The sequence below is a fragment of the Oryzias latipes genome, chromosome 6 (genome assembly GCF_002234675.1).
Source record: "Oryzias latipes chromosome 6, ASM223467v1".
NCBI lineage: Eukaryota > Metazoa > Chordata > Actinopteri > Beloniformes > Adrianichthyidae > Oryzias > Oryzias latipes.
In genome coordinates this window covers 17,780,415-17,800,125 of record NC_019864.2, presented here as the reverse complement: position 1 = coordinate 17,800,125, position 19,711 = coordinate 17,780,415, and the positions used below count along the sequence as shown (strand labels likewise).

At 38.5% G+C, this 19,711-nt stretch overlaps 2 protein-coding genes across 3 annotated transcripts; both read left to right on the top strand.

Annotated features, from left to right (window-relative positions):
- The first annotated feature begins 2,090 nt into the window (after window positions 1-2,090).
- Window positions 2,091-7,022, top strand: ctsh (cathepsin H). The gene is made up of 12 exons (XM_023955821.1): window positions 2,091-2,251; window positions 2,388-2,419; window positions 2,585-2,690; window positions 2,766-2,836; window positions 2,958-3,062; window positions 3,574-3,660; window positions 3,753-3,808; window positions 5,235-5,316; window positions 5,408-5,476; window positions 5,549-5,655; window positions 6,497-6,622; window positions 6,695-7,022. The coding sequence occupies exons 1-12, from the start codon at window positions 2,188-2,190 to the stop codon at window positions 6,762-6,764; spliced, it is 975 nt and encodes a 324-aa protein (XP_023811589.1). The 5' UTR covers window positions 2,091-2,187; the 3' UTR covers window positions 6,765-7,022.
- A 955-nt stretch (window positions 7,023-7,977) lies between these two features.
- Window positions 7,978-17,893, top strand: blm (Bloom syndrome RecQ like helicase). 2 transcript variants are annotated; one of them, XM_023955368.1, is made up of 22 exons: window positions 7,978-8,338; window positions 8,700-8,760; window positions 8,851-9,436; window positions 9,527-9,659; window positions 10,996-11,099; window positions 11,180-11,294; window positions 11,363-12,012; window positions 12,610-12,786; window positions 13,135-13,253; window positions 13,545-13,658; window positions 13,954-14,052; window positions 14,153-14,301; window positions 14,390-14,496; window positions 14,727-14,887; window positions 15,250-15,445; window positions 15,549-15,739; window positions 15,827-15,971; window positions 16,056-16,255; window positions 16,758-16,953; window positions 17,049-17,171; window positions 17,257-17,449; window positions 17,561-17,893. In XM_023955368.1, exons 1-22 carry the CDS (start codon window positions 8,244-8,246, stop codon window positions 17,736-17,738), a joined length of 4,092 nt encoding a protein of 1,363 aa, XP_023811136.1. In that variant the 5' UTR covers window positions 7,978-8,243; the 3' UTR covers window positions 17,739-17,893.
- The last annotated feature ends 1,818 nt before the right edge of the window (window positions 17,894-19,711 follow it).

Below are 19,711 nucleotides of genomic sequence, written 5' to 3'. Positions count from 1 at the left end.
GTTGGTGCTCTTGCCTCACAGCAAGAATGGTCTGGTTCAAAGCCCAGCTGGGTCCTATCTGCAAGGAGTTAGCTTGCAAGCAAGATTTCTCCCACAAAGCCACGTTTCATTAGTTGACCAATGATTGTCAGTTTATCCTCCCAAAATTATATCAGTGATTTTAAACCTTTTTTGTAAATGTTCACAAACAAGATATCAGGTTACCTTTAAAAACACGTCTGCACGGCTGTTTCTCTCCACCTTCCCTAAATTGCCCCTAGGTGTGGTTTTGTGACTGGCAAATCATAGAGGGTGTACCCCACCTTCACCTGACAGTAGCTAGAAACATTTCCATGTGGCTTCATATATTTAAAGATGAAATAGAAAAATTAACACGTCAATTTTTTAAAGCACTTTTGGGTTGCAGCATTTTTTCACACCTGTCTAAAACTTTTGCACACTACTACATATGGTAAGCTCTTTGTCAGTCTGTAAAGCATCATGTACAGTTTTAGCTTTGGTATTGGTCGAACTAAAAATTTCAGGGATGGGGGTACATTTAAAAAGTACGACGGAGTTTTAGGGCCACGGTGAGGAAAAAAAATTCTGGCCAACGTGACGAGATTAAAGTCGTCATGTCGACTTTAATCTCGTCATGACGAGAAAAAACTCGACACAAAGTTTCGAGAAAAAACTCGTCGTGTCGAGATAAAAGTCGAAATAAAGTTTCGAGATTAAAGTCGCAATGTTGCGCGAGAGCAGTGAAGCTGAGTCTTTCAGGAATATTCAGTGTTATGGCTATTGTTAGAGAGCTAGTGGCTTTGTACTTCAGAGTTTACGACAGAGTTTAATGGCCACCAAAAAAAAGTAATTTTATTAGGAGATAAAAACTCGTAAATTTACGGGAAAAAGTTCATTGATTAACAAGGAGAAAACACCGAAGTTGTCTGTTTATCGGAGCCTAGCTTGAAGATGAAATATGTGGAGCCTTTTGTGAAGCTTTATTTCAGGATTATAGGTTTAAAACAAAGAGATTTTGAGCCTTTTGGCGACTCAAAATGAAATTATTTTCCCTGTAGCCGTCTTTCCGGGGTTCGGTGTCAGTAAAGCGGAGTTTCATCTGTAAAATAAGGAGCTCAGAGACACGATTGGGTGTAGAGGATCGCTGCAGCCTTTATTCTCCTTTTCATTCACATAACCTGAAGTTCATCTGTCACATTACGTCATGAACCTGTCATCCGATCACCCATGCGGAAGTAAACAGTGTCACATACGCCCCCTCCTGCAGATGAAGCGACCCGTTTGATCATTAAAAAACAAAGATGAATGAAAATAGTCTGTTATATTAGCATTACAACGTTGATAAAGGCAAAAAGTGCTTCTCCTCCTCAGACAGAAGCATCACACAAACATAGAGATCTGGTCTCTGGTGGAGGAAGAAAGGATTCAAGCAAACAGCTGCAGGGACACCCGATCATGGCTTCATCGGGCTGCAGTGATCCTGCAAACCAACCATCAATAAATAAAACTTTAATAACTTGTGAATCAATCAAATGAGCCTCCAGACATTTGGAACGTTATCAATTAACATTCAGCTCACCTGTTCAACAAAGTTTAGTCGGTCTGCTCTGCTGCTGCACGGCGATCACCTGCTGCTCTGCGTGCTGCTCACTTCCACAATAATCTCGTAAATTTACGAGTTTTTTTCTCTCGCGCGCAACATTGCGACTTTAATCTCGAAACTTTATTTCGACTTTTATCTCGACAGGACGAGTTTTTTCTCGAAACTTTGTGTCGAGTTTTTTCTCGTCATGACGAGATTAAAGTCGACATGACGACTTTAATCTCGTCATGTTGGGCAGAATTTTTTTTCCTCACCGTGGCCCTAAAACTCCGTCGTAAAAAAGAAAGATAAAGAACAAGAGCCAAAAAAAATCTGAGAGCAGACCTTTAAGCTTTTCTTTGTTTTGTCAAGGACTAATTTGAATGAACAGTTTTATTTCACTTCTGGTGGTTAATTTTTAAAATATGCAAACGCTTCCCCCCCTCCACCGTGGCTCAAATTCACTGTCCCGATTCGTTCCTGTTTCGTACGGTAAAAGTGACGTCACTAAGCTCTCAGGTTACCTTTAAAAACACTTCTCTGAAGCGGACCGAGTTCCGCGCGCCTGTTTCTCTCCACCTTCCATTCACGTTTCTCCACCAAACATGACGGGTTTGTGGCTTCTGGCTCTGCCGCTCATAACTTCAGCCATGGGTGCTTCCGAACACGGTAAGAACTGTTCGTGTCAGATTTCGAGCTGCATCAAAGTTTCACTTTCACAATCCTTAGTTTGTTGCTCCCTTTCCCCTCATAGTCAATAATAATCGGTACAAATTAAACATGAATTATTTTTAATTATTTGCAGATGAGGTCCAGTTTAAGTTCTGGATGACGCAGGTGGGTGTGTTTGCTTTTTTATTACGTTTTATGCAACATGTGCGTAAAATCCAGCTGAATTTTACAGAATTGTTTCATGATTTTTTTTTTTCAAACTGCGTTTTTTAGCTTTTAAATACTAGTTGAATTAAACCATGATTTAAAAATGAGAAGTATTCTGTGCAGCACAAGAAGGAGTACAGCATGATGGAATACCACCAGAGACTGCAGATTTTCACTGAGAACAAGAAGTTGATAGACAAACACAATGAAGGAAATCATTCATTCACAAGTACGAACTCTGGTTTATGCTATTTTTTTTTTTCTAAAGAACAGTACAAAAGTAATTTGTCATTTCTTTTCACAGTGGCACTGAATCAGTTTTCAGACATGACATTTACCGAGTTCCGCAAAGCTTTCCTCTGGTCTGAGCCGCAGGTATGCCAGCTGTGCAGGAAGCTGCTGACAGAAAGAGATATTTTTGACCTGAAGTCAGTTGTTTACTAGTCAAAACGTTTTCTTGCATTGACGGTGCTGTTCCTTCTTTTTTATTTTACAGAACTGCTCAGCCACCAGTGGAAACCACCTCAGCAGCAAAGGGCCATACCCAGACTCCATAGACTGGAGAAAGAAGGGAAACTACATAACACCAGTTAAGAATCAGGTGATACTAAACACAAACATCTACATTTTAATGATCTCAAAGGTCTTGTCTTGTGACGTATCATGGAGACAAGGGTTGGAGATAAACCTAAGCAAACTTGGAGACAAAGATCTGCTTTGAACATGGATTTTTACTTTTTTCATACAAAGCCTTTTAATCTAAGTTTATAATACAGTTTTTTTTGTTTTTGTTTTTTACAAGAACAACTTCCGCAAGCAGGTCAGGAACAGGTCTAGCTGGTACTGCTCAGCGTTGGTCTTTACTGCATTAATTATTCACCATTATTTGTCCTATTGTTTTACCTGTTCTGTTTTACTTACATTTGCCCTAAAATCGCTGAGTAAACATGACTTAAGTTATGTGTTTGCTGACAATTATTGGCTGTCTATGCAATATTTAATTCTGTGCTTGCAATTTTTCCTTTTACATCTTAAGTCGTGACATTTTACTGACTTAAAATTTGTTCTATAATGATCTTTATGTTTGTTTTTGTTTGTATTTTGTATTAAAGGGAGCTTGTGGTAGCTGTTGGACTTTTTCCACCACTGGTTGTCTGGAATCTGTCACAGCAATCGCCACAGGAAAGCTCTTATCATTGGTGACAAATTTAATTTTAAAACACTTCATGCCAAAGTGACCAAAATAGATATACTGACTGCTGTCTTTATACCATTCTTGATCTTAAAACAGTCAGAACAACAGCTGGTCGACTGTGCCCAAGATTTCAACAATCATGGATGTAACGGGTGATTCAACATTTTCCTTCCTCTTTTAAAGGGCCTGTACCATGCAAAATCAAAATTTTTGAGCTTGTAAGTGCATTATAATGTTAATTCCTAACTATAAACAACCCCAAAGCTGTATTTTGTTCCATTCAAACATTTCTATGTATTCCTCTAAAATCTGCGATCTGAGCACCAACCCCTCCCAACCCAAGAACACAAACCGGTTCTCGCCCAGGCTAACACAAACGCTTACTTTCTATGCTGGGCTAGCGGTGTTTGGCAAAAAACGCTTTCATGTTATATAAACAATTTGCACATCCAGCAAAAGCCTGTGCCTCACTGATCGAGTCTTCTTACTTCCAGATTGGAAAAGAACTCAAATCAACTAATATTTCATTCAAATTTGTTCTTTTATGTCCAAAAGGATATCCTTGTACATTAGTTATGCTGATGACACCCAGTTATTTGTGGCTGTGTCTCCTGATGACTTGGGACCCATTGATTACCTCCTAAGTTGCATTTTAGATATTGAAACGTGGATGGGAGAGAACTTTTTAAAGCTTAATCAAGACAAAGCAGAGATTTTAATTGTTGGTCCTGAAGCTGAGAGAGAACGGGTCAAATCTTTATCAATTTTTAATCTGAATGTGTGCAGTAAAGTCAGAAACCTCGTTGTAATTTTAGATGCAGATCTTACCTTTGAAGCACACACAAACCAGGTTACAAAGACCGCATTTTATCATCCTAGAAATATTGCCAGAGTGAGACTTTTTCTCTCCAAAGCCAGTGCTGGTATAAAAGTTTAAATGGAACTGGCCCCATATTTTTTATCAGATTTACTTTCAGTTTGTGACCCTCCCAGAGCCCTCAGATCCGCAGGTGCAGGTTTGCTGGTAGTCCCAAAAGTCAGAAGTAACACCCACGGCGAGGCCTCATTTCACCACTGTGGGCCTCGCCTGTGGAACAGCCTGCCTGAGGAGGTGAGGGCTTCATACACTCTGGAGATTTTTAAGAAAAAAACTTGAAACTTATCTTTTAGCAAAGCCTTTTTGTAGTTTTATAGTATTATATGTATTTTACTACATTTTATTAACAATTAATTCAATTTATTTTGATTGTACTTGTGGGATACGTGTATGTGTTGGGTTTTTATCTGTTTTTATTTATAATATTTTATGTTATTATTTTTACTATGTTTGCTATTTTAACTACTAATTTTATCTTACTATTATCTATTTTATTATGGGAAGCACTTTGAAATGCTAGGTGGCAGGAGAACTGCAATACAAAAAAGTTGAATTTGAATAAAGTTGAATTATCATATACGTGGATATTTTTTACTATAGAAAGGTTTAAGAACAGCATGGAATAGGCCCTTTAAAGTTTTCCTATAACTGTTGCTGTTGATCAAACTGAATTTTAAACCAAATCCTAATTTTTCTTTCAGGGGTCTTCCCAGTCAAGCATTTGAATACATAATGTACAACAAAGGACTAATGACGGAGCAGGACTACCCCTACACAGCCATGGTAAGTCATCAGCCGTCCTGCAGCATGAGGTGAAAGTTTATTCAGTTACATAAAAAAAGCTACATCTGACTTCATGTTTTTACTACATTAGGAAGATAAATGTATGTATAAACCATCATTGGCGGCTGCTTTTGTGAAAGAAGTGGTGAACGTCACAGCGGTGAGTTGTTTTTCATTTAGGGTTTTTCGTGTCTGAACAACAGTAGTAACAATGCATTGCTGTCTCTCTTAGTATGATGAGATGGGGATGGTGGACGCCGTCGCCACTCACAATCCTGTCAGCTTTGCGTTCGAAGTAACCTCAGACTTCATGAATTACCATCAGGGTGTATACACCAGGTGAGACAAAACCACGTTTGTGCTTGCAGGTCAACATTTTTCAACATGTAGATGTACAATAGATTGCTATTAAAACAAAAGTGCAGGCATGTCCACTATAGGTTGTGAATACAAATGATTGAAACTGTTACTAAATGTTCATTGACAATTAAAAAACAAAATCATACTTCTTTTTTATTTTTAACAGTTAATTTGATGAAACCAAAAGTCTGAAAAAAAAAATCAACAATTCTTTGAGCACACAGTTACCTAAGCAACCAAGAATAATATAACTGGGTTAATTTTACCAGAAAATCCAAACTGTACAGCAGATCACCGCTGCCAAAAGCATGAACTGATTTAAATGTATTCACACAGACATCATATAAATCGGTAAAAAAGGACCTGAGTTTGTTTCCCATATTAGTTTGGACCAAGTGCAGTTGTGAATGCACTGAGGTAAACTCATCTAGAGCAAACAAGCAGACTGAGATCTGTCTGAAGAGGTGGTCTCAACTCGCTCAAACTTTGAAAAAGCTGATCTTGAAATTCAAAATGGTTAGTAGAACTTTATGTCAAACAAAAGGAGAAATTTCCCAACAACCAATGCAGCGCACAAAACCTCCATGAGCCAAAGGAACAAGAGGAGAAAAATAAAATCTCCTCTTGCTCCAGATCAGAGAGGTGAACAGACTTTCCTGTTGTGAACACATCTTTATTTCACAGTTTCTTTTTAGTTACATTCCTCTTTGTAATTTGATATTTTATGTTCCATCAAATGCCCCCAGTTCGGTTGTTAATGATGGGAGTTAAGTTACTTGTTCCTCACCCCACCAGTCATGTCTTCTCTTTCTATCTTTAGCACTGAATGCCACAGCACTGCAGACAAGGTAAACCATGCTGTGCTCGCTGTGGGCTATGGACAAGAGAATGGTACTCCGTACTGGATTGTAAAGAACTCCTGGGGGTCTAAATGGGGCATGGATGGGTAATAGTTCTACTTTAATACTATATGTTAATAAAACTTCAAATCAGTATTAATGATCATTTTCTCTTACAGATACTTTCTCATTGAACGTGGGAAGAACATGTGTGGCCTTGCTGCCTGTGCCTCTTTTCCTGTGGTTTGACTTTTTTCTTTAACTGTAATTAGTAGAATTCCTTTAAAGTTTTTAAAAGGTAAAATCAATTTTATGTGTGTTCAGTCCCTATTTGTATATTATTTTTTACACAAGAAATTCTGCACTAAAATGGAATCATATATAACTATATTGTTAATTTTATACTACTTAAGTATAATAAAACAAATGAAAAAGATCAAAAGGAAACGTGAGTTTGAATAAAAGTAAAGTTACTTTGATTTTATTGTCTATTCATAGTTTATTTCAGAAACTGCATTACATTAAATCGGTGAAATGTTTTCAAATGGGCTGATCACCACTAAAAAAAAGTCAAAACCTAAGAACTTATTCTTTAAAAAAAAGGAAGGATGTTATACATTTTACAAACTGCACAAAATTGCACAAAGGTCTTTGAAAGGCTGTTCTTAGCATCAACATTTTCATTTATATTTGATCAATATTAGACTTGTCTAATGGATTTTTCACTTCCTAATTTTTTATATGTAACACTTCTGTAGATTTTAGGTTTAAATGTGAACAAATTATATTTTTTCCAATAGAAATGTAAACAAAAGCTAAAGTCAAGGGGAAGAAATTCCTCAAATAATTTCCCTGCATCTGAAACTTTTTTTTTATATGGATAAAAAAACAATGAATGAAAACATTTTTATCATGTGAATAAAATGTTTGAAAAACAAAATTTTCAATAGTGTTGTTTCTTCTTTTCCTCAGTTTTTTGTACTTTACTCCACATAATCTTATCTACAGGGTAAAAGTTCCGTACAAAAGCAGTCATTACTGCTCATATTTACTGCACACAATTTACATTTTTTTTACAGTTTTTAAGTTGGCCTAAATTGTTCTTAAGTAATTTAAAAAAGTCTTTTGAATAAAGATATAACCTTGCGGGTTTTAAATCAATTATTTATATACTGGGACTGCATTCTACATCATTTTACAACATAAATTGTGTTTTCCCAGTTCTCAGACTGTAGATCGCTACATGTGTAGAATTATTTATTAAAATGTTCAAACTTTTCAATAAGTAATGGTGTGATTTTCACCTGACTTGTCACACCAAATAAATTATCAAATTGCCCTCTGAAGTGTTTATTTATTACGTTCTCGGGGAACGTTGAGGCATTTTGAGCCTTTATAGTTTCCGTAGAAGCTGCCTATTTATTTTTATTAGACTTCATTTCCCAGAAATCCCTTCCCCGCTCAAAGCTGGCCAATTGAGAGCGTGCTTCTTGAACGGGCGCAAAATCTGGTGTTTGGGTTGACTCTTGCCACAGAACCTTTTTGTTTAGTTCACAGCTAAAACCTGTTATCATTAATTATTTTTTTATTAGCTTAAGGCTTAACGGAGGAGCGGAAAACCCGCAAACGTTCTCATTTTCTCAAATGTTCGGGAGGCTATTTTTGAGCACAGTACAGACTTCTAGTTAGCTAAGACTCGCTACTCGCTTACTTACTTTGCCAACAACAATGTCTAGTCTTCCACAAAATAACCTGGAAGAACAGCTAGCGAGGCACAACAACGCTAACCAAAGCAAGCTATCTTTGGCTAAACCAAAAACGGGGTAAGTGAAATGTTATCTTAGTAGGTTAGCATTTATCTAGTAGCATATCATCCTTTACAAAAACAAACGAAATATATCTGAGCCTCAAAGATAACTTCACGACTACGAGAGTGTATTTGATTAAAACCGAGTGTTTTGAAAGCTGATATTTGAAGTATTTTTAATTTTTTTAACAAAATTGTCACGACAGAGCCTAAAACTATTGTTTGTTTCTCATGAATGAACCTATAATCTTAAGAACTGTCCCGAGATTCTTTGCTACCATAATGTATATTTGCTGCCATGAGGGTGCTGATAAGTCCAAAACACCTAAAAAGATAATAATCTGTCTTTCATTTATGCCATATCTTTTGTCTTTCAGTGCCTTTCTTTTCAAAAAGAAGTCCACATCAGGTACAACTAACGTGGAATACCCAGCAAAGGTAACCGCCTCAAGTGTTTTGGCAAACAGGAATGTCAATGTCCCGAAGAACAGTTTATTGACTAAATCTTCTGTGACATTTTCAAACAAGCTTGAAAGAACTCAAAAATCCAAAATCAACAGCTTCTTCACAGTTAACTCTAAATGCCAGTCAGACTCCGTCATTCCAGCATGTCGGAATCCCCCAGCTGTGTCTGGTAATAATGGCGCTATCACTCAAACCAAAACCGACAATCACAGCATCAATGCAACTAATGCGCCAAGTTTTGATCCATCCCAATTTCCACTGGATGACTGGGATGATTTTGATGACTTTGAAACTCCTGTCAAAACTAAAAACGACTCCTTCAGTTCCGGGAAGGTCACAAAGCCATCATCTCCAGATGAGGAGTTCCCAGAATTCACAGGGAAACAAAGCTCTGATACCTCTCACGTGACGCCAGAATTAATCATCGAGGATGACCAGCCCTGTATGGAGATAAAGGAACCAGAACACATTGTCTCAAACAACAGTACAGTTTCACCTGGACCTGGTATCCTTCAGGAAACAGTACAATTTGAAGTGGAAGACTCACCTGTTAGAGGAACGAGAAGACGTCCCTTTGAGCACAAGTCTGTCTTAAGTGACAGTGAAGATGATACAAACACAGTGGTTGAAAAGATTGAGACTAAATCGGGTAAGTAGGGATATTGTCATGCTTTAGCAATGAAAATCAAAAGAGGAAGTTTATTAACCAGTTTTTGTGGATAATCTCTTTGCCCTTCAGATGGTAAGAAGTGGATTGACCCGAAGGTTATTGAACTTCAGGACAACTCTGAGCCTGAAGTTGACTTTGATTGCATACCTCCATCACCTGACACTGATGAGACTTCCTATACATCATCTGCACTCCAGACAAGGCAGGTTTTTTTATTTTTTTATTTTTTCAGGAGTTATGTGGGTTCTGTATGTTTTATTTTTACTTTTAAATGAGTCGTAGTTAGGCCTGCAACAATATACCGTAAATTTACCGTTATCGCAATATTAATTACCAATATCGCATATCGCGAGTTTTCCTCATATCGTGCAGCCCTAGTCGTAGTTATAGATGACAGAAAGAAAATTTGAGTTGGCATATAATAGTGTCAGCTAAGAAAACTGAAGATGTGAATCTTTGCTTGAGAACCAACTGACTCCTAAGTTGCTGTAACATCCTAGTTAGTAACAGCATTTTGTGTCAGTTCCCTTTTTTCCCTAAGATTATTTAATTTGCTGCCATAACTCTTGTTCTTGCTACTCCTTCTGTCTAAATATACTCTGTTTGTTTTAATAATAATACATTAAAAAAAAGCTCCTTTCAGGGGCCTAAGGAAAAAGAGAAGTTAAAAAAAACAATAAACTGAGTCAAAAAGGAAGTGGTTGTGGAAACAACTAGGAATATGATGGTTTGAACTGGTGGGTTTGTTTTAAAGGTAAGAAGGCAGTCCGTATTTCTAATGTCAGGCGGAAGGGAGTTCCAGTGTTTGGTGCTGAGGCGGGCAGAGGGAACAGTCGGGTGTAGAGAGGAAGTTGATCTTAGGGAGTGGGATGTTGTTGCAATGTGGACCAAATTGGAGAGGAGCTAGGTTGTGGATGGCTTTGAAAGTATATTGGAGGAGTTTTGAAGTGGATTGTGGACTGAAACAGGAGCCAGTGTAGCTGCTGGAGTATTGGTGTGGTGTGGTGGGAGAGGGGGGTTTTGGTGATGATCTGAGCTGCTTAATTAGGAACTGGTTGCAGTTTATAGAGACGTTTGTGAAGGAGGCCAAAGAGGACAGAGTTACAGTAGTTGACACTACTGGTGATGAGGCTGTGGACCAGGATGGAGGTAGTCTGAGGGGAGAGGAAGGGACGGAGACGATTCATGTTTCTGAGGTGGTAGGATGCCATCCGGGTGGAATATTAATGTGGGTGAGGAAAGAGAGGGAGTTGTCCAGGATGACACCCAGACTCTTCACATGGGAGGTGGAGGTAACAAAGGAGTTGTTGGTGGAGAGTGTAAAACTGTTGAATTTGGAGAGGACAGATTTGGTGCAGATGAGGCCAACCTCAGTCTTATTGCTGTTAAGTTGGGGGGGAAATGGAGGAGAACCAGCATTTCAGCTTGGACAGGCAGGTTGTGAGGGAAGGTTGGAGTTTGGTTGAGGGGTAGAATTGGGACAGAAAGGTAACTTCAGATGATAGTAAGTTTGAAATGTTTTTTTTTTTTCTTCACAGATCTAAAACGGGTAAAACTCAAAGTAGATTCATTTCTGCTCAATCAAAAAGTTCTGCTCCAACTCGTCCTGAACTTTCACATTGTCTTTCCAAAGATTCAACACGTGAGTTTTTTTGTTTGTTTTATAACTTCAGGGTTTTTGAAATTGTTTTCTGTGTTAATTCTTTCTGCTGCTTATGGCAGGCGAACAACTCTACAGTATCATGGAGTCCATCTGTGCTCTGGTTGACTCCATCCCAGAGCATGAACTGATCTCTCTGTCTTGTGGGAACGAACTGTTGTTGCGTAGAGCTCACAGGTTTGATCATAAACTTTTTATGGTGTTTCAGTATTCTCAGAAATGTAAAAGTCTTCTCTCTCCTGCAGAAAAAGGATTCTTGCTACTGGCGGTGACTTTTCATTCCGGATGCAGCAGCCTGACAGCACAGTTATCTCTGATGCCAGCTTTAAAGAAACCTCTTCTTGCTGTGTTTTGACACCCAGCAGCTCTGCGGTTCTGGACTCCAGGAAGTCTCAGCAGCCCCGTCGACCTTCAGTCATCTCTTTAGATTATGACTCTGATCATTCTGATAGAACTGCCTTTAATCCATTGTCCAGCAAAAGCAGTAGGGCAATCTGTGTGGAAGATGAAAGTATTTGTGACTCTCTATCAACTCCCAGACTTCTAAAACAACCTTGTTTCTCAGAGAGCACAAGTCGTCTCGATGAAGACGATGCACATTTCTTCTCACCCAAGAAACCAGTGTCTGTGGAGCAAAATAAATCTAAAACCCCGACCTGCACAACTGCAGATAACACTGAAACGGATGACTTTTACTTTGACGATTTTGATATAGATGACTTTGACGAGTCTGATATTCCTGAATACTTTGAGGAAGCCCCAACTTCATCAGTCCCCAGACAAAACTCCAGTACCGCGACTGCTGTGAAGGAAGGAGGCCCGAGCAAATCCTCATGGGATAAGAAACCGTCCAGCTCAGTTTCCACACCTAAACCTCCCAAGTTGTGTTCACCTGGTAAGCACTGAATTGAAACCCTCATCAACTTTAGGAGCTGAGATTCTAAGAATGGCGTTGGTGTTTGATCGATCGCAAGCAGCTTTGACACACAGAAACAAAAAGCTTAGGCACCGATTTAGAAAACATTCAGATAGAATAAAAATAAAAAAGAGCAGTGACTAAAGTTGCAAGTGGTGCTGCAGAAGAAACAGTAAAGCAAAAGTTTGGATTTTAATGTGAAAAGAAAGTTGGAGAATTTGTTTTTTAGCTGCAATCGGCTTCCATCTGTGGATCAGCTCAAAAAAGTCATCCCGTTTGGTTCTGACCTGAGGTTCTACCACCTAAACGTTCCTGAGGATCTCAGCATGTGCTTGGTTTTAGAGACCAGATGTATTTATAGCCTGCATCAAAGGGATTTTTTAACAGCACAAAGTAAATACAAAAAAAATCTTATTTTGTTTTTCATATACATTTATTTCAAGACAAAAAAACTCCTATTGATTTGTTTGAACAACGACTGATGCAAAATACAGTTTTAAATTTATAGAAACTTGTAGTAGAATTTAGATAATGTTGTTTTTTTTTAATTGCTTTCTATTTTCTATCTTCATTCAGAGCCCACCTTCAGAAACCCAGCTCATGACCGCTTCCGAGGATTCAACTTTCCTCATTCCCAAGAAATGATGAAGATCTTTCATAAGCGGTTTGGACTTCATCAGTTCAGGTTCAACCAGCTTGAAGCTATTAACGCCGCTCTCCTGGGAGAAGATGCCTTTGTCTTGATGCCCACAGGTTGGTGGAAGTGCAGGCTAGACAAGAACCATCTAATTTAACGATTCAATGGATGTCTGTACGCCACAGTAAAGGAGTAGGACTTCAGCGCTCCCCGAGAAATAGGTTTGCTGCTGACAGGGACAGAAAATAGAGATTTAGACTTTTCGCAAAGCAAAAGTGATGGAAGGACAGGATTTATTTATCCATAAGAAATTGGTTCACTGAAACTCAGCAGCTGTCCGATAGTGTTTGAAGCATTGGGTTTAACAAACCAGAAGCCCCTGGTTGTTTAAAGTTTAAACTGCATAATTTTAAATGAAACTAACGGTACTTGTTTTTTGTTTTGTTTAAATGTGTCTGTTTCAGGTGGAGGTAAAAGTTTGTGCTACCAGCTGCCTGCCTGTGTTTCTCCTGGAGTCACAGTTGTCGTCTCCCCGCTCAAGTCGCTTATAGTCGATCAGATCCAGAAACTTACCACCCTTGATGTAAGAGAAAAACGCTTTGAGTCACTTTCATGTATTTTCAGTGTGAAAATGGTAATAATCTGATGAATTAACTATATTTATATAACCAACCAACATAATTCAGCTAATTTTCCACTTTTTGACATTGTGAATACTTTAACAATCTGGCTCTTTCAATTTTTGTAATTTTTCTGACATCATTGATTTAGTTTTGATCTGTAGAAAACAGTTTGAGTTCTATCATCATTTTTAGACACAGAAAATGTAACGATTAGCAAATAACAACCAAATGACATTGTTTGTTCTTTTTAGATTCCAGCAACAAGCCTGTCTGGTGATAAAAGTGACAGTGAAGCAGGACGGATTTATATGCAGCTTTCCAGAAAAGATCCCCTAATAAAGCTGCTGTATGTAACCCCGGAGAAGGTGAACATTTTTGGTGTTTTGTGTGTATATAGAGTTAGAGTTTGTCACTATTTGTACATGTTAAAAACACAAATCAAAATCAATTTTCTTTTGGCGGCTTCCGTACATGATAATGACTTAAAAAAAGAATGGATGATTGGAAAAATACAACTAGACAGATTATTAAATAACATGTTGTCAATTAGTACCACAACTTTTACATTACATATTACCTGTGTTAAGTGAGTTTCCTAACATTTATGGCATTTGAATTTGATCCTAGCTCTTTACTTTGTTTTTTCTTCTCTTTTTTAAGGTGAGTGCAAGCGGCAGGTTAATCTCAGCCCTGCAGAACCTTTACGAGCGAGGTCTTCTGGCCCGATTCATCATTGACGAGGCACATTGCGTCAGTCAGGTGTGTTCCTCTTCTTCGAAGTTTCACAGAATGTGTTGTATGAGTTTATTTATACACAGCACCCTTTTATGATTCACTCAACTTCTTCTAAATCTTTCAGTGGGGCCACGATTTCCGCCCCGACTTCAAAAGACTGCACGAACTCCGACAAAAGTTCCCCAGCGTGCGGATGATGGCTCTGACTGCCACCGCCACTCCCCGAGTGCAGAAGGACATCCTAAACCAGCTGAATATGATGCGGCCACAAGTGTACGTGTTCCCTCTGGTAATTATTTATACTGAACTCCGATTTCCAGCAAGAACTGACGGGGGCTTTCTTTATCTGATGTGTCATCAGATTCACCATGAGCTTCAACAGATCTAACCTCAAGTACAGCGTGCTGCCAAAGAAACCCAAAAAGGTAGACGAGGACTGCATCGGCTGGATCAAGAAGCATTACCCACGTAAATAATTCAGTCCTTTTTGTGATTCTGCTGCTATTTTCAGAACACTGTTGTGACTGCGATAATAAAAACTCTCCTCTCTCAGCTTGTCTAGACATGCTAGACAGATTTAGGTCAGAATGAAAGTAAATCTTTTACATTTTAGATATTTGTCTTTCAATTCCACACTTTAATGAAATAATGATTACATTTATGACTGATTCTTAATCCTTCGATGTTTTATGCAACAGGGGATTCGGGCATTGTGTACTGTTTGTCTCGTAACGACTGTGACGCCATGGCGGAAAGTTTGAAGAGGGCGGGCATACAGGCTCTGTCATATCACGCCGGCCTGAGCGACGGAGACCGAGAGTACGTGCAGAGCAAATGGATCAACCAGGATGGTTGCCAGGTTGGTGAAGATCATTTGTCATTTAGTTTGGAGCAAGAAATGCAAACTTAACTGTAATTATTATTATTAAATATAATTTATATATTTTTAACTTTGAGCTAAACATTTTTTCTGTTTTATAAATAAATAATCTAACATTTAGTTAATCACTCCTAACTTTATATTATTTTTTTTGTAGATGTATTTTTGTTTAGATGGACTGAACACATAAATTCAAGTTTTTATGGTTCAGTTAACTTTTTATGGGACCTACCTTTTTGATCTTTAACAATTTGTTTTAATTCTGTACATCTTGATTATCAGACAGACTCTACAAACCAAGTCATTTGAAACAAATACATTTTTCCCCTTTTTCATTTCAGGTCATCTGTGCCACCATAGCCTTCGGCATGGGCATCGACAAGCCGGATGTGCGCTACGTCATCCACGCCAGCCTGCCGAAATCAGTGGAGGGTTACTATCAGGAGTCGGGGAGGGCAGGACGGGATGGAGAAATCTCTCACTGCATTCTTTTCTACTCCTACACTGACGTCCACCGCATTAAGAGGATTATCAGCAGTAAGGGGCATTGGTGCTAAATGTTCTGGTGTGCGTAATCTAAATAATGTTTACGGTTGGTCGATACTTGAATATGTGATTCGAATCACGTGCTTCATCACAGTGGACAGAGAAGGCGACAGCCACACCAAAGCCACTCATTTCAACAACCTGCACAGCATGGTGCATTTCTGCGAGAACGTGATGGAGTGCAGAAGAATCCAACTGCTGGCTTACTTTGGAGAGCTGAACTTCAACAGAAACTTCTGTAAAGACCATCCGGATGTCAGCTGTGACAACTGTGCTAAACCCAACGTGAGAATCGTTTTTTTTCTCTTTGCCTCTAAAAATAAATCCCCTTGCCAAGTGCAACCTTTTGAAAAATCCACTTTTTTTATGCAGCAATATCAGATGAAGAACGTGACTGAAGATGTCAAGAAGATTGTGAGGTTTGTCCAGGAGAACTGTGAGAAAGTTGGATCCAGGTTTGGCAAGACAGCTCAGCAGAATAGACTGACGCTAAACATGCTGGTTGACATCTTCATAGGTACATCACACTTTTCAAAATGTAAAAAAAAAAAAAAAAAGACACATATTTAGTAACCATTAAAGTAAGTATTCATGGTTTCAGGGTCTAAATCTGCCAAAATCCAGACGGGAATGTTTGGAATGGGAGGAGCTTACTCTCGCCATAATGCTGACCGGCTTTTCAAGAAACTGGTTCTGGAAAACATCCTGGTGGAGGACCTCTACATCACCAACAATGGCCAAGCCGTGTCTTACATCTCTGCTGGACCAAAAGCAATGAACGTGCTGTCAGGGTACATGCAGGTGAGAGCTCATTGTTCAGGCTTACACAGTGGTTTGAAATTTAAGGAAGTATCTTTATGTGCAATTTTTAAGTTTTGAAAAAAAAATCAGAGATAAAAAGCATCATTTCTTTTAAGATATAGCATTCCCCTCTACCATTTGAAGGCATTTATTCATACAAAAATATCAATTAAAAGTCAAAAACCAGGGTTTTTCAGTCATTGTTCAGTTTTTCTCATCATTGTTCATAAATTTGACTTTTAATACCCAATCCAATCAAGCTGTAGGATTTATTAGGATTAAATACGTGGGTTTTAAGTACATTAGAAAGCAAAGAACTAAAAAAAAAACTAATTTCCAGGTAGCATGGAGTTCTTTAACACCAACAGTCTTATCATATTAAGTAGGTTTTCTGTATTCCTGAGAATTTATGTGATCAAATCCACTTTGTAAGAAGATTGACAATAATTATTTTTAGTTGCAAAGTTTAAACGTGCTTGTTTTTTTAAAATAAACTTTTAAGGTGGACTTCTACGAGACAGAAAGTGCTTCCAGCATCAGAAAACAGAAAGCTGCTGTGTCCAAGAGTGTTTCCCAGAGAGACGAGATGGTCCAGGCGTGTCTGAAAGAACTGGTTGATCTCTGCAAGGAGCTGGGAAAAGCTTTTGGCCTTCACTATTACAACATCTTTTCAACGGCCACACTGAAGAAGATAGCTGGTGATTTTGGAAATGATAACATTTTAAAGTGCATTCTTAAATGTTTGTCTTGCTTTTTTTTTTTTTTTTTACTGTTCACATTTTTTCTTGAGCAGAAAGGCTCTCTTCTGATCCTGAAGTCCTTTTGCAAATTGATGGAGTGACGGAGGACAAACTGGAGAAGTATGGAGCGGAAGTCATTAAGGTTCTGCAGAAATACTCTGAGCGGCAGCTTCCTGGTGAGAAACAAGAGCGACATTACTCATTTATTCAAGTTTTCCTTTATAAACCCCATGGAGGATTATTAATGGCATTTTTTTGTAGTGGAGGAACAGGCTGAAGGTGCAGGTGAAGGATGGATCGACACAACACGAGGCCGCACTCAGGACGAGGACGATGAGTCCTCAACATACTTCAGTAACAGGTCTGCACAGGGACAGAAGAGGAAGAAAGCTCCTTTTTTCAAATATTCCAAGAAGAGAAAAGGATTTGGAAACGCAAGCTCTAATTCTAGAGGGTTAGTTCATTTATTCTGTTTTCTATAGTGTTGCTCAAGAGTGAAAGAATTTGCTGCATAACTCAAATGGTCTCCTTTTCTTTCTACAATGGAAATCTTTGGTATTTCCAGCAACAGCAAGTCCTGGTCCTCCTCCAGCTCCAGAGGCAGCTCACAAGCTGCAGGTCGAGGGTCCAGGAACTCAGCAGGAGATCCACCAGCGGGCAGAAGACCAGGAATCCTCGCCGCTCCGACGCCTCAAAGCAAGCAGCGGCCCTTTTTAAAGCCCAGCTTTTCTCACCTGAGCTGATCACGCAGTGCTGCTGAACCAAGTCATTCATCCGATTTTCCACTCGTGTGTTTTTGTGTTTCCTGTTGATTAATGTAAACTGTCTGTACAAATGTAGGGACCACTGTAAATTGTGAAACTTGTATTTTGTAATAAAGATAAAATATTACCCATGACTCACTCATCTTTACATTCTTTACATGGACAAATATTTGTGTGCTCACAAAAAAAACCATCAAATTCTTTAACCCATTTTTTAAACGTCCTTTATTTCAAGTTTGAACCATTTTCTTTACTGTCAACAGTTACATGGGACTATTAGAAACAATGCTTTATACTGACTTGTACAGAAGGATTCCTACAGTACGACATGGGCTCGGAATGGGTCAAAGTGGACAAGAACTGGATTTGGCACGTTGATTCCTTTTGGTAAATAAATGTAAATTGTCATTAAAAAGACATCCAAACCAGAGGACTAAAGGCAGACTACAGTAAACATGACCAGACTCGTATACAAGTTGATATGTATACAGCTTTGTGAGGGGGGGGTTAGAGAGGAGCAAAGAGCCGACACATTTGATGGTTTTCATCCCCCTTTTGTGCTGTGAGCATTTTGCATTGATTGAGTAGAAAACACCAAAGCTGATCGTATTTTCTAATGATCTAAATAAAACACAATCTTAGCTCTAGATAACACTTCTGAGACTATTGAAGGGCAAATAAGAAAAAATACAATAACCCAAGACCTCATTAAAAGGTGCTGTCTTGTGGGGAGAAGCTGACGTCTCTGTTGCAGTCTTAATGTCACATCAAATGTCCGAGCACACTCTTATTTCCCAGCATGCAACGTATTTGAAAAGTTGAGCCTTTTCAAGTACAAATAAGCTGCTTTGCTGTACAAATCACGTTGATCAAAGTTTATTGCAGATGGTTGCACAGCTGTGTGATTAAAAATGACAAGTTTTTCCAAAGACACTACAGTCTTCTCTAAACCCTCAGAGATGGATTAGGTTCTGGTAAGACAGGATCCAGTCACAGGGAGCTATCGGTCAATTAATGATGGAAAACATTTTAAAAAAAAACCATGTAAAGAGGTTTTAAATTAAATTCTTATTCTGAATGAAACAACAACTAAGTGGTCAGATCATAAGAATCCTCACAGTAGAACTCTGATAATTGTGTTACTAGAACAACATCTGACTTAGAAACCCTGTTTATTTCTTGACCTTTACACACATTTGTAAAGTTTCTTTGCAGCTGGTTATTGCTCCTTGAATAATGCTGCCTTCATATTCTAAAAAACATTGTTGTGCTGAGAGACCACCACCAAAGCTACATAATCAAATAAATGGCATGAAAAAGAAAAAAAAAAAAAAACGGACACATTTACAGACTTGCTTCACGCCTCAAGCCCTGGTGGCCTGATGCAGCAAACTTGAAGCCACAGAGATGTTTCAAGTTTGAATCTTTGATGTGAACACAAATTAAGTCAACCTAGCCACTCTGCGGCTTTTTTAAAGAAATTAACCTAGATCCTTGCGACTATTTACTAAAGGACATCAAACATTTCATATAGAAAAATTACCTACAAGTGAGATTAAGAATTTCCAACTTCGTTTTCTAATTTCAGTTTTTTTGTTTGTTTTTTACTGCAGAAATGAATGCTGGAGATGATTAACCCTTGTGCTATCTTAAATGACCCCACCCTTACTTTGACGTGTTCTCCCTACCATGACAAAGGTGGATAAAGGTGGAAAGATTTCATGCAATCCATGGACACCAGTGAAGATCACAAATCATTGAAGAAAAAAGGTTCAGAGCACTGTCTAGTGGGTCTAGATGGCCCAACTCCCAATGTTAAAGTGCCTAGGATAGCACAAGGGTTACATAAACAAATTAGACAGACATGGATCTGTTATAGACCAGCAGTCTAAACTTGAAAAGCTTCTGTCCTGCTTGTTTTCCAGCTCTACTCACCCTAGTTGCTAAAATAT

Excerpts from the sequence above, each read along its gene's own strand:
- ctsh (XM_023955821.1), top strand. The coding sequence starts at position 2,188 with ATGACGGGTTTGTGGCTTCTGGCTCTGCCGCTCATAACTTCAGCCATG. Across the intron at positions 2,691-2,765 it reads AGGAAATCATTCATTCACAA|TGGCACTGAATCAGTTTTCA; the intron begins GTACGAACTCTG and ends TTCTTTTCACAG. Across the intron at positions 6,623-6,694 it reads TCTAAATGGGGCATGGATGG|ATACTTTCTCATTGAACGTG; the intron begins GTAATAGTTCTA and ends TTTCTCTTACAG.
- blm (XM_023955368.1), top strand. The coding sequence starts at position 8,244 with ATGTCTAGTCTTCCACAAAATAACCTGGAAGAACAGCTAGCGAGGCAC. Across the intron at positions 12,787-13,134 it reads CTTTGTCTTGATGCCCACAG|GTGGAGGTAAAAGTTTGTGC; the intron begins GTTGGTGGAAGT and ends TGTCTGTTTCAG. Across the intron at positions 16,256-16,757 it reads TGCTGTCAGGGTACATGCAG|GTGGACTTCTACGAGACAGA; the intron begins GTGAGAGCTCAT and ends TAAACTTTTAAG.